The following is a 14681-nucleotide window of genomic DNA, read 5'->3' as shown; positions in this document are numbered from 1 at the left end:
CTCCACGCTCTCAAGCTGATGTATGGTAGGGTATACATAAATACACCAGACGTGCCTGTCAGTACGACATCGGCATTGAACCCATTACAGCCTGCTGTCTGCTGCCGACTTTTGGTAAATGGTGACCTTTTCTAGATATGTTTGGCCGATAAAGTAAGAGGCAAGACGACTTCTGAGTGTGTTTGTGCTAGATTTAGAAACTCTTTTGGGTGAAGCTTATTGCATTATTCACATCGTGGAACCGTGTATTACAGAAATTCGCGAGATTCTAAAAATATACATAACTAAACAATACTATTATCCACCATTGTTGTAAAGTTCAAAACTTGTGCTGGAATTGACAAACGTCTTATTGGTGAGCTTAAAAATTCAGTGCAACTTGTAGGTTAGTCTGTTGTGTTTTAAATGATGGTGCCGGAACAGACAACCCTTCTGTTAAATATGGATCAGAATAAAGTTGAGGACACGTATTTAAAATCCGAAGAATCGCGGTCAGAAGGTGATCAGTCGGAGAACAGTTATCATCATTCATTAGAAGGTTATGGAACTGGGGAGGGAATGTACAGTGGCGAGGGAGATTACAGTTTAGGTTCAGTTTCCCCGGACTCTATGGACAGTTCCAAAGACAGTTCGTCTCGAAAACGATCTCTTACGTCTGACAGTAGTGGTAAGGCAAAACGACAACGTCGTAAATCTCCTGGTAATTATGAAGAACTTCAACAGCAGCGTGTTACAGCCAATGTGCGTGAACGACAACGAACACAATCCTTAAACGACGCTTTTACACAGTTACGACAAATTATTCCAACTCTACCTTCCGATAAACTCAGTAAAATGCAGACATTAAAACTCGCTTCCCGATATATCGACTTTTTATACCAAGTGTTGCGGAACGATGAGTTGATTGATACCAAATCTCCCCCTGGAGGTACAAGTTGTAACTATGTAGCCCATGAAAGACTAAGTTATGCATTTTCAGTGTGGAGAATGGAAGGAGCATGGAATGTTTCGGGACATTGACATTCGTCAGTAAATCAAAGGTGAGATAGTTTAAAAACTACTTGTTGAATCAATTAGCATAGATATTCCAAATATATAAGTTTGTTAGAGTGACAGTAAGTGCTCTTTAAAGGTAATCATTACCCACCCCATTAGAGAGTTAAATAAGTTATACGGGCAAAAAGTCATTTTGTTTAAATCTGACAAATGTGTCCTCATTTTGTTCTTTAGATAGAAATCATTTACTTCTATTTTCAAATTATTTTTGATTAAGAAATCACTCGAAAACAATGAGTCAAATGTAACGAAAATGATTTCATCTTAATAGTAGTATTAATTTCAAAGGGTTATATTAAGTAAAACAACTAACAAATTCAAGACAGTCAAGTAACAAAGATACTTATCTTGTTAAACTTTTTAGCAAAAAACAAAAAACTCTCTTAAAAGAGCTGTCAAAAATGTAGAAAATATGAAAAATGACTTCTAAAGACAAATGTTTAAGGCATCAATTTTCAGAAGAAAGATAATAAATAGGGTAGAGGAAGATTTTAGAAATGATAATGATGCTCTCAGAAAACACAACTCATTTGACAAAACAAAGCTTTACTTAGTTAACTTAAAGGGCCAAAACCTCATTAGATCTACAGATCCGATCTTTTAAATGATAATTAATAGGGACGTTTCCTTGTTCATCAGAAACAAAATCACAACGATTTCAAAAAAATACCAAAATCGCACTTTAAAGAACATAGTCAAACACAATCCATTCACATCAAATATTTCACTGCAGAAAACTTTTAAAAATAAAGATTCACAACCTTCTCTTTAAATATATTGTTAAAATTTAGTAGAATTCTCAGGCTACTTGATGTGAAACAAACTTCTGGTTGATAAACGAGCAGACTTCTGTTGGTAGATAACACTCGATTGTTTTTAAACAAAGAAAGTTGATAGGGCTCTTAAACTTCTTATTATTCCATATTATAAAATATTTAAATAGATGAGACGCCACAGTTATATTTAAAAAGGCATTGGATATCAATGTAATGCGTTTTTGTTACCCTTTAACACTAAAACCTAGTTGATAAGCACGTTTGCTGTTTGAGTTTCATCAGGTGCCCAGTCGTCCAAATATTAGGGACCTTGATAAAACAAAAAATATGCACTTCACTGTAAAGCGGTTAAGGGGGTTTTATTTGATGGGTGAATTGAAAGTTAAAAGAAAATGTAAAATGCGATGATTTGATGAAGGATAACGAGGATGTAAATGTTAGAATCTGGAATTCTCATAGAAACAACATGATATTAAGAACTTGTCTCTGGATTTCTCATCACGGCCAGTCGTAAATTATTACTAAGCAAGACCTCTAACATATCTCATTTTCGTGTACACGTTTAAAGGTGCCCTGTACCTACTAATGAATTATCTTTTAAAATTGAATCCTATAAATCTTCTATATAAACATTATTAGTTGTGTGGACTTTTAAAAGGGCTACCGGGTTGACAAATAAAGTCGCAGAGTTGTATTGTGTGTTGTGTAACAGTGACATCATAGAATACGAAGAATAAATTAACTATTGAGTAGAGTTGGTCCCTTTTTCCTAATAAATGATAAAAATGAATAGAAATTTTGGAAGCATGGACACCAAAGTGATCCATGCTTATCCTTTCAGAACACCCGATGTCAGTACGAAGCATCTCTTTCTGACCAAACTTGTCAAAGGTTAACATTTGTGTTTACCATTTTCATAAAAAAAATGAACTAAAGTATCCATTTCTTATCAATATTGAGAAGTGAATTTTGGTTTTATGTTACTGTTTAAAGTTTATTCAGTTTTAGTATTTAATATAATATTATATATTTCAAAATACACCAAGTTAATTGCACATTAGAACTGTACACTACACAAATATAGACCCGGTTATCAGATAGCAATATTTTAAGTCATTGTGACGGATTTGTTTAAAACCAGAAAATGACAATCGGTCAGAAAAAATTGTTGTATGTGAAATCTATCAGTCGTATGCTATATTATTGTAAGTGAGATATTAGAAAACTAGCCAAATCATACACTCTGTTTAATAACCAACACTCAATGGTTCAGTGAGTTGAAATGCTTTGATCAAAACCCTGCTACCAGGAAATCGTTAAATTTCTATCTATTTTACATTGAAATAACTCAGATGATGACTTAAAAATCTGACCCCATACTGATTGGCTAGGACCGATACCTTGATGGTATTTCAATATTTAGAGGAAAAATCGTCAATACCAATGTAATTTGTATACATATATATATATGGATAGATCGTCGATATCTGTATATAGTTCGTTAAATAGATCGTCAGTATCTATATAATTCGTTAGATAGATCGTCAACATCTGTATATAGTTCGTTAGATAGATTGTCAGTGTCTGTATAGTTCGTTTAATAGATTGCCAGTATTTGTATAATTCGTTAGATAGATTGTCAGTATCTGTATATAGTTCGTTAGATAGATTGTCAGTGTCTGTATAGTTCGTTAAATAGATTGCCAGTATTTGTATAGTTCGTCAGGTAGATTGTCACTATCTGTATATAGTTCGTTAGATAGATTGTCAGTGTCTGTATATAGTTCGTTAGATAGATTGTCAGTGTCTGTATAGTTCGTTAAATAGATTGCCAGTATTTGTATAGTTCGTTAGATGGTCGATATCTGTATAGTTTGTGAAATAGATCGCCAGTATTTGTATAGTTCGTAAAATAGATCGTCAGTATCTGTATAGTTCGTTAAATAGATTGCCAATATGTGTATAGTTCGTTAGATAGATCGTCAGTATGTTTATAGTTCGTTAGATAGATCGTTAGTATCTGTGTAGTTCGTTAAATAGATACCTTGATGATATTTCAATATTTAGAGGAAAAATCGTCAATACCAATGTAATTTGTATACATATATATATATTGATAGATCGTCGATATCTGTATATAGTTCGTTAAATAGATCGTCAGTATCTATATAATTCGTTAGATAGATCGTCAATATCTGTATATAGTTCGTTAGATAGATTGTCAGTGTCTGTATAGTTCGTTTAATAGATTGCCAGTATTTGTATAGTTCGTTAGATAGATTGTCAGTATCTGTATATAGTTCGTTAGATAGATTGTCAGTGTCTGTATAGTTCGTTAAATAGATTGCCAGTATTTGTATAGTTCGTCAGGTAGATTGTCACTATCTGTATATAGTTCGTTAGATAGATTGTCAGTGTCTGTATATAGTTCGTTAGATAGATTGTCAGTGTCTGTATAGTTCGTTAAATAGATTGCCAGTATTTGTATAGTTCGTTAGATGGTCGATATCTGTATAGTTCGTGAAATAGATCGCCAGTATTTGTATAGTTCGTAAAATAGATCGTCAGTATCTGTATAGTTCGTTAAATAGATTGCCAATATGTGTATAGTTCGTTAGATAGATCGTCAGTATGTGTATAGTTCGTTAGATAGATCGTTAGTATCTGTGTAGTTCGTTAGATAGATCGTTAGTATATGTGTAGTTCGTTAAATAGATCGTTAATATCTATGTAGTTAAAGTTAGTTGAAATATGACACTAGAAAATGACGCGAGGAATTTATCTTATCTCTATTTACAAGATATTATCATTCTAAAATAAATACAAACTTCTTTCTCTCTTACTTTATACTTGACGTCTTGTCTTACAATTTCAGTTGTGGTTTTTCAGGGGTTGGGGTACTGTAAGGTAGGGGTATGAGATACAATTAATACTGTATCCGTATTTCTGTTAAATAATTTCTTATTGAACATTATGATTTTAATTATTTAGAAAAGGGGATATTAGATTTATCTGGGAAGGGTACTTGGGTTTTTTCAAGGTAATGAGCCTAATTAGGTCAAGAATTTAAATATATTCATAAATACGCATTGTTCAATATATTGATTTCCAAATATTTTGTTAAATTTGCATGAACGTTCCAATTAAGTTTGTCTTCAGTTTGTTTTTAAAATCTAAGCAATTTGTCCAGAACTTTCTAATATTTGTAAAGAAGACTAACTTTATCTAAGTCTGAGAAATGAAAAGTTAGTGCCATGATATCATGTATATAAGAGTGGAAATGCCAAGATTTTGGTAGTTAAGCCGGGGATTTCCCTTCATCTCAATGCCTGCAGGTGTTGGTAGTTTGTTTGGTTAAAGCTACACTCGCTAATTAATTGTTATTTTTCCTCTAAACCTAATACTTCTCTCTTTCTCTTTCCTTCCCTGGGAAAACAAACCAACCTGAACGCCTAGCTTCACCAACTTACCTCCTTACGGACAATATGCTAAATTGAGCCTTTTAGTAATATTCTGTGTTATAGGTGTTATAGAAGATACTCTCCTATAGAAGCACTGGCCTAGGTCACATTTGTAAAATACAGATTTTTACCCATTATTAAATATTTTACGACGGCAACTCACTGTATTTGAACTTATGTAGATCGCGAGTTCAAATTTAAATTATGATTCAACCAATCAAATTGTCGAATTATTCAGTAGCTTTGCCTGTTAAAGCCTGGAATTATGAGAGATAATTCTAAATTCGTGATCTGAAATCAATTTATATGATTTATTTAGCCAATATTCAAAAGTTTAAAGGACCAGATCTCTTTAAGTTAGTACAACACTGGAAATTAATAGTCCCATTACCTTGAGAAAAAATTCCTTTCTTTGAGTTGTGGAGAATGCAATTTACAGGAATAATGTTTACAACTTCCATCTTGGTGCCAAATTAAGCTGATGTTCTATTAATCAGAATATACTCAAATCATCAAAGGTTTCTATCAGCACAATAATGAGTTTTTATAGACGCGGGTTTTTATTGCTATTCATTAATACTCGACAGATAGTCCGAAATGTGTCAGTTGAAGATCGCCCATTCGGTTGAATTGTGAATTTTGTCTTTGATAAGAGTGTTCTAGAACATAATCAAGTGATGATAGTATCCAAATGATAATCCTAATAACTGAGTAGGCAGTTTAAACAGTTATTTGTGGTAGTCCATAGTTATTTAATAAATGACAAAGACAAATAAATAGTTTCTGAACTTCTATTTTATTCATTTAAATTTCTTTAGTATAATCATTACTTCTTTATATAACATTTCAGACTTATAAATATATATAATATTCAATTGGTATAAAGTTCTCATTCCACTGTTCAATTCAATACATAAAAGAAAAGAATGCTCGGATTATATACCAAATGCTACTCTATAACTATTCTACAGAATTAACTGGAAGTTTTTGAAATGATATCCGGTCGTTAAGGCAACACCTGTACCCACTTGTCATGTCAAAAATACACCAGGTCAAATCATTTGACCTTAAATCTTACTTCCGGTGAAATTAATGCTACAGTAAATAAAGGAGATTAAAGGATTTTCTTTCATTCGGTGTCAAAGGTCGCACTCTTTCTGAAAAGCTTTTTTTTTCTAAGTAACATGAGCACTTGCTCAAATTTGTCTTATTTGAACTACATAGACTTTTGCTGATCTTATGCGTTTGTCAAGATAACAACTGTTTGAATCGAAAATCTTTTTTACTGTCATTTTAATCTATATTCTAGGTGAGTATTTGTCAATTTTCGTCTTCTGAAACATTTTAACATGAAATCTTTCACGAATATTATCCATTTATATTTTCAGGTGAATAGTCGCTGGTAGGCTACTGAGGAAATAAATGGCCGAAGCTTAAAATAATATTTCGGAATGTGGAATTGATCTAAAGGACTATCATCACAAGTGTACCACAAAAGAACGGATGATAAGTTTACAGGTCAACCCAGTGTTTGACTGCTTCATAAACGCTTAGGCTATTGACGCCCTGTTATGACATAAAAAGGTTGGCTATCCAAAAAGTGCTTGTTTCCGTTAATCTAGGTTTAGGAGAAATCTTAATCTCGAACTCGAATGTCACAAAGATCAAAATGATATCAATCAAGATTTTATTATGAGGTAGGGCCTACCATATTTCACTTCGTATATCGGATTTTGTAAAGACCTAACGTTTATCTTGATTATGTATTCCAAGACTAATATTTGAAGCCTCGATAATCCAGTGATAGATGTATTTATTTATGATTGTGTATGTGAGTTTTGTTAACCGAGACTATGGAGGTTCTGAGATTGACGTGAGAACAGACGAATAATATTTTTTCCGCCATTTTTACCGTTTTATCAGGGTGTTTTATTGCTCTCCAACAGCGAAGTTAAGATTGCCAACAACCTCAGAAAAATGTCCCAATCTGGTTGATAATTGACTTGAAAAGACATTTTGTAGCGCAATCGTCAGACAGCTGGACTCTCGTCTGCTAGCGTACCAGATTTTACCACGCGCGGGAAACAGCTGTTTTGTGGATGAGCTTTTTGGAAACCAATGGAGAAGTATTTCAACAAATATGTTAAGTCTTTGAAATCGAAAGAAATACTATGAACCCATCTGTTGAGATTAATATGTGTTGACCAAATTCATATGTAAACTTATGTTTTTAAAGCCTAACTTCTTCTCACAGGCCATTGATGTGATGTGTCCAAAAGCTCTGTGTCCAATTCATAAAACTGTTGTCACAAATTATTATTAGTGCGGTAACGTAAACAGCCCATATATACAAAACAAAATCCTACAATTCGCACCCTAAATATTCAGGTTCATTGATAACACACCAAACACTTTCATAAACTTTCCGTCCAGTTTCATCAACATTTTCCATTTTTTCCCACTTCTAATGAATTTCCGTAACTGAAATGACCGACTTAAGATAACTAGAATTATGTAACTTCGGGGGGAAAGTCGGTCAAAAATCTGACTAAACTTATTCCAACATACGTCCTTAGTTAGATATGGCTCTTGGGTTTTTATTTTTATCTATATATTTTCCCTGGGTAGGCCAAGTCTTCTGCTCTAAAATAAACCTTACTTCTGGAAGCGAAATTGAATGAAGAATTTGCTTTGTAACATGTTATTCTATTAACCATGACTTGCCTATGACAAAAAAAAAAACCAAGTGCCATGTCATGACGTCACTTTCCAATGTATGAACATATCTTTTTGTATAAATCTGTATAAATATTTATAAAGATGTATATATTATTTTAATTGTTTATATTTTTCTGTATTTTATGTGTTATGTATATTTTTATATATAAAATGCTGTTTGTGTGAAAAGCCAAAAGTGTCCTTCAGAAATTCTGTCCTAAATTATGAACAATTTTACAATGTTTTTACTACCCAATGATTTAATGTGAAAATGCAATAAACAACGTCCATTTTATAAAATCTTTCTCTTTTCGTATAATAATGGTGATATACGGATGGGAGCAGCTGACATTAATATTAAAATTTTTTGGGAGTTGCTTCAACCCGACTCACTTTTGGGTCACTTTTGGGTCGTTAGTTTTTGAGAATTTTGACAATGTTAAAAACCATTTACATGGGCATGCTCCTCAGACAAATTCTGACAACCGACCACTTTCATTACTGCAACTCAATATCATACACCATTGTCTATTTGTCGCTAGGAATATAGTACTTGCCCCACTAAGAGCACAGGGATATATATTGCAGTTTCATCTCCTTTGCTGGTTTTGATTGTTGAAAAAAGACTGAGAAACATAATAAATATTTAATTAGTTGAACACATGGTGAAAACATACTTGTAAAAATATTGCATCATATGGTGAGTTAATAATTAGACCACAGATAATGAAATGGTAACTAATGTAATTAATCATAGTATAATGGGACAAAAAGTCTAGTAAAATACTTCAAATGATAATATAATGTAAACCATGCTCTACCATTACCAACACTTTCTTACACATGAATTATTAAAAATTTATCAAAATCCTGATTTGTAAGAACTTGTACACAAATTTATAACAATACAATATTTCGTACAATATTACAACAATGAAAATGCATAATTTTCAGAAGGAATTCATTATAACAATAAAAATAACAATTAAGTACCCTTGATGAATCTTTTATAATAACCATTTATATTCAATTAACCAAATTAAAAAAAACATTTAAAATTAACCCTCTATTCACAAATATCAACTGGACGGATGAATAATCATGATACAAGAGTATACAAGTATAGAATATGGCAACAAAAAACATCCAAAAATATATTTCATGTGCATCCTTCAATACCCACATTGCGTTGCAGATCACAACTTAGTATTCAATTTAATATATTTTCTCATTAGGACACAAGATTCTGAAGGCTGGATTAGAAGTCTAGGTTTCCTAGTTAGATATCCCTTAAAAAAAACCTCTTTTATATACATAAATATCTCCATTTTCTTTTATTGTAAGTAATACGTGTAACTCGTATATTAGGAGCATCTCTGCTGCAAAATGTGCATACTGGATGCACACATGTAATTCATGTATCACATTTATTTCGATCACATTTTATTTACCTCAGTGCATATTTCAAACACCTGATACCATTCTGTCACTGTGCTAAGCCATATCATTAGATTACAAGGAATCAAGTTAAATTACTTTTCATTGTCTAAAATACTATCTATGAATATATAACATTAACAATCATCAAAGTAGAAAATTGGAAGTGTGTTCTTTGTCGTTAACAATGTCGAATTTATTCATCATTTCAATGCAAGATGGAACTTACTTCAATGCAAGTTGCAACTTACTTCAATGCAAGTTGCAACTTACTTCAATGCAAGTTGCAACTTATTTCAATGCAAGTTGCAACTTATTTCAATGCAAGTTGCAACTTATTTCAATGCAAGTTGGAACATACTTGCAACAAATGGATCAACTATTAGCAAAGGAATTTTCCTCTTAATCAAGTCCTTAAAATTGTATGAATTTTGACAATTTGTTGCTCTTAAACATGAAAGGTTATTGCATTCACTTCGATACTTCTGACTCTGGTTGTGACTCTGTTGTGGTCAGAGGCAATTTGGTGTTATTATTTTCTGTAGGTTGAACACAGGGTGTTATATTATCACCCTTAGCTTTTAACTCTGTCTGCACCGTTTTAATTTGAGATTCTGCTTGTTCGGTTTGAGAGATTTGTTCAGTTGTTTTGACAGGGGTATCAGGATTTGAGATTTGTTCAGATGTTCTGACAGGGGTATCAGGATTTGAGATTTGTTCAGGTGTTTTGACAGAGGTATCAGGATTTGTGATTTGTTCAGGATTAGTTGTTTGCTTCGAATGAGTCATGGGATCTGTTGGTTGGTTTTCAGATTTGGAGTCAGAATGTGGAAGTTTTCTTGTTGGGCTGGTGATAGTATGTACAGAGTTAAAGTTTGTTAAAGTTGGAATAGAGGGAGCCTGTAGTTCCATTTCTTCAGCTGATGTTTCCATTTCTAAAATTTCCATCAATTCTGCTAACTTCTTAGCCTTTCTGACCTCATTCTGATGAATGATTGTATATAAATGTTCAGTTAAACGTTCTTTCGTTTCACCTTTTTCAAATAAATTCATTTTAGATGAAATCACTTCTTTTTCCGCTTTTTCATATCTCTTCCTGGAATTAAATATCAAGAATGGTATTTCTTTTGGCATAACAGGTTATTGTTCCGTCAAGTTTGTGAATATCTTCTAATCACAAGAGCAAGAAAGAAACTATTGAGTACTATAGATATCATGTGGCATATCTTCCGAGGACAAATTGAAATCAGAAGTGAAATAAGGCAGAAAACTCTACTCACTTATTTATGCCAACTACTTTAGCCCTGTGTTTAGTAGGCAACCCCATGAACTCACTAAAAGGTCACTGAGGGCATAAAAAGACCTTCTTAAAGGAGATTCATATTTGCAGAAAACTGAATGCAGAGAATGTATTTAAATTTTATTGAATACCTGAAACAGGTACCTCCAACAGTATATCTTGTAAATTTGGTTACCCTGAGTCACACCAGGTTTTTAAGTGATAAGGGAGACAACTCTACTTACTGAGCATCTAGAAACTCTATACTGGCCAACTCTATTTTATCTCTAATAACACTAACGTCTGCTGTCAATAAACTATCTAGATGATTCAATTCTTTCTGAATCTTGGTTAACTTGGCAGATTCTGCTTTGGCTCTTAATCTCCTAAAAATCAAAAAGCTTACAATATAATAGTGAACCACCACCATTATTACAGTAATGGTAATCTAATATAGCTAAAATCCCTATTTGCTTTGATGTCATTTTTCAACCTATAATCGGTTAATGTTCAAAATATTTTAAGCCCAAAATTGTGAGCTTTCTACAATGAAAAACTTATTGTTCCTATTAAGGCAGATGTTGCTTTTCTCTATGCATATAAGTATACAAACTAGATAACAAATAGATAAAAAAAAAAAACCTGACCTTTCATTTAATGTTTTAGCAAGTAGAGCTTTTTTCTGTTTATTGGCTTCCTCTATCATTTTCTGTTGTTTCTGAAACTTCTCCATATTAGTTAACTCAACACTGAAAAAAGAAAAAAGTAAGTATCAAGTTTATCATAAATTATCAATTAGGAAGATATTTACAAGATATTCATTTGTCAATTTCAATCAGTCAAGTCAAAATGTCCCGTAGTCTAGAACTTTGATAAAAATAAAAACGACTGCATGATTAAATAGAGTAGTCAAGGATTAAATTGCTTATGTAAACAACATTCAATACTCCTGAACTACAGAAAATTACTTCAGCATTAGAAACATTCCAATCTACCCCACCCTACATATAAACTCAAGTCTACTTTTTAGCTTCTTCATCATCCAGCTCTCGACTTTCAGGATTCTTAGTTTCTGATATCTTGATATCTGCTGGTTGATTTGTATCATTTGAACCTAGTGACTTTTGATCAGACTTCTTTTCTGTTTTCAGTTCTGTTTCTTGGGTTTTAGACCTATCTATTTCTGGAGTTCTTGCTCTGGACAGTCTCTGATTTGGATGAAGATTATTCTGCTCTGGGATCTCTCTTATTATTTTTTCTCTGTGTGGTAATTTGGGTTTTTTATTCTGTAATGACATTCTCTTATTTCCAGTCATACTTTTCCCTAAAATAAAACATTGATAGATATGATTCTATAACAGCTAATAGTACTACCAATAACAAGCTAACCCAATATCTAATTTGACTATCAGTTCTGTAGCTAAATGCTGAAGCGATTACAGTTCCCAAAGATCTACATTTTCCGAAAAAAGTAGGGACAAAAGATTGTGAATTCAATTCAGATGATGACTGTATCCCTGTATTACTAGTACAGTAGTAGTAAGTCTTCCTTTTTCTCTTAATTAAACTATTTCATCAAAACTTCCATTTCCTACTTCAATTATTTATATGATGTAGGTCTGCAACGATTCTTGAAGTTGCGATTCGATACACTATACGATAAGCTTACTCATTCAACGATACAATTTATTGCAATTATTATCGCGATGCGTTTATTAGAGAAGGAAAGAGAAAAAATAGTAGAAATTAGTCAAATTACTATCAAGTTTGTCACTATGAGGTACTTGAGAACATTTAAAAGTAAGGAATTGTGAAAAAAATCTCATGTTTTAAAGTCAGAAATGAATTTTTGCAAATTTTGATGTGAAAATCATACTTGGAAAATGAAAACATGACACAATTTCTTATACACACAAGGATTCTGTGTGATTTGTTATTAAAGGGGACTAAGAATTAATCGTCCCGATACATCACGATTATTTTTATCCAATGCAATGCATCGATAAGAAGGGAAGAATCGCGGATCATCGATTCATCGGTGAATCGTTGCAGCCCTAATATGATGTATGAGTGTAGCCTTGTCATTTCATAAATTGAACATTAACTCCAAGGTTTAATTTCAAATTCATTCAAAATGAGGTTTTTTATACCTCCTAGTAAGAATAGAGTTTAATTGTGGTCTGACAACAACAAATAGGCTACTTCAAAAATACGAAACCTCCAAAATGCAATCTACATAGATGAAGACAACGACTACATTTTGCAATGAATTGTTTGAGTCGTAACATACGTAATAAGTTCTTCAAAATAAACCACTTTTTACCTCTGTCTGGCGAATTTTGACGCATTTTTCTAAGGTCTTCATCGGTAAATCCAGCCCAGCCAGCCATCTTGCCACGTAACTCTGTTTGGCGTAACTCGCGACAACATACTTCAGACTACAATAAATTCTTATTATATCAATCAGAGCCGTATATAGAGTCTGGCCAACTTGTGATCTCGCCGCGCTGAACCATGATTGGCGCAGAGCGGTCACGTGATTGAAGGCCGCCATATTGTTACCCTTCCCGCGACGTTTAGGCGTAGGAGCCTGGGTATTCTTTACGTTGTTTAAGCCTAATTCCTGGTCTTGTCTGGCAACAGAATGCTTCGATGTGTGGCATAGAAATGCTCTGTCAAATCTGGAGAAGGTATAGTGATGCACAGGTTCCCTAAGGATAAAAGGAGACGCAGAGAATGGGAAGTAAAGGACTCCCCACGACAACTCTTTTCTATGCGATGTAGGTACATTCGATGATTTCAGGGGTTTTGCAAATCGTGTTATGTTCAGGTCTAAAAACTGGATATAATAGATATGAAAACTTTGGGAGAGGGTTTCTTTCCACGCACTGGCTATCTAAACCTAGGCCTAGACGAGGAGCATGCACCATGGCTTCTGAGACACTGTCAACAACATTTCTGATAGGCCTACACATAATCGATCGATTTATGTTTTTCTATAAATGTGAAATTCTAAGACTATTTACTTTTTTAGTATTTATTATTATTTACTTCCAATCACCAAAACAAACAGTATAATTTAAAGGTGTGCGCCATATTGGTGCTTGTATGGTGAGGCAAGGGGCCATGGCTCCTAATCCTAATATTTGTGCTGGTCCTGATTTTCAACCCAAAACCCCCCCACCACCACCCTTCTCCCTATCAATATCATTGATTTCCTAAATGCCTATCAGTATTACCCCACCCCCTTTAGAGATCAAATGAAACGCCACCATTGTTTATGTTATTTCATTATTGACATTCGCAGAAAAATATGGAAGGGCAATGTAGACTGTGGGTCTAGACTATAATGTGAACACTAAGTCTTTTGGGCCAGTCACTTGTGTAAATTTTGGTTTCTCTTCCAGAATCACTTCGACGACAGTCAAAGAGAAACAGATCGCCAGGACAACAGCCGCCAGCTGAAGCAAAATGGTTTCAAAGCTGAAATGATGATTATTGAGTGGTGTGATATAACTTTCATGCCTTCATGACATAAAATAAATTGTGCTGATTGAAACTGAATAATGAGCCTTTTTCTGTTCAGGCCCACAAGTAAAAGAGGCAGGGGTGGGGAGTGGGGTGGGGCGGCGCCTCCCTTGAATTATTTTCGCCAAAAAAAATTCAAACAAGTTCTCAATTGAAGCTGAAATCAGTCTCTATCAGCTATTTCAGCCTCCGTGCAAATGCATTCGCCCCCCTTGGCACATTGGTCTGGTTACGGGCCTGTTTCTGTTGATAACGATTTATAGTGCACATCTTGCTTTGAGCAATTTTCATGATGACTTAATTTCTTCGCAAAGATGGAGTTCAGTCCTTTATACTAACTTCACTATATTCTAAAGCTTTATGTAACAAAAATCATTGGTTATAGTTTATGCACCGTTTTGACAGTCGTCAGGCACACGGGCCTAT

At 33.5% G+C, this 14681-nt stretch overlaps 2 protein-coding genes across 2 annotated transcripts; one reads left to right on the top strand and one right to left on the bottom strand.

Annotated features, from left to right (window-relative positions):
* Positions 1-609: 609 nt before the first annotated feature.
* Positions 610-1020, top strand: LOTGIDRAFT_126724 (hypothetical protein; the record flags this gene model as incomplete). The annotated part of the gene is made up of 1 exon (XM_009063061.1): positions 610-1020. One exon carries the CDS (start codon positions 610-612, stop codon positions 1018-1020), a length of 411 nt encoding a protein of 136 aa, XP_009061309.1.
* A 9281-nt stretch (positions 1021-10301) lies between these two features.
* On the bottom strand, positions 10302-13123 carry LOTGIDRAFT_193852 (hypothetical protein; the record flags this gene model as incomplete). Its single annotated transcript, XM_009063060.1, has 4 exons — positions 13051-13123; positions 11375-12051; positions 10973-11113; positions 10302-10544 (listed from the first exon to the last, which is right to left on the bottom strand). Coding segments are annotated over exons 2-4 (468 nt in total), but the record flags the coding sequence as incomplete, so codon positions are not given.
* Positions 13124-14681: the final 1558 nt, after the last annotated feature.

This window comes from Lottia gigantea (genome assembly GCF_000327385.1).
Source record: "Lottia gigantea unplaced genomic scaffold LOTGIsca_55, whole genome shotgun sequence".
Taxonomy (NCBI): Eukaryota; Metazoa; Mollusca; class Gastropoda; family Lottiidae; genus Lottia; species Lottia gigantea.
The sequence above is the reverse complement of the archived record's forward strand: the minus strand, read 5'-3'. Positions and strand labels throughout refer to the sequence as shown.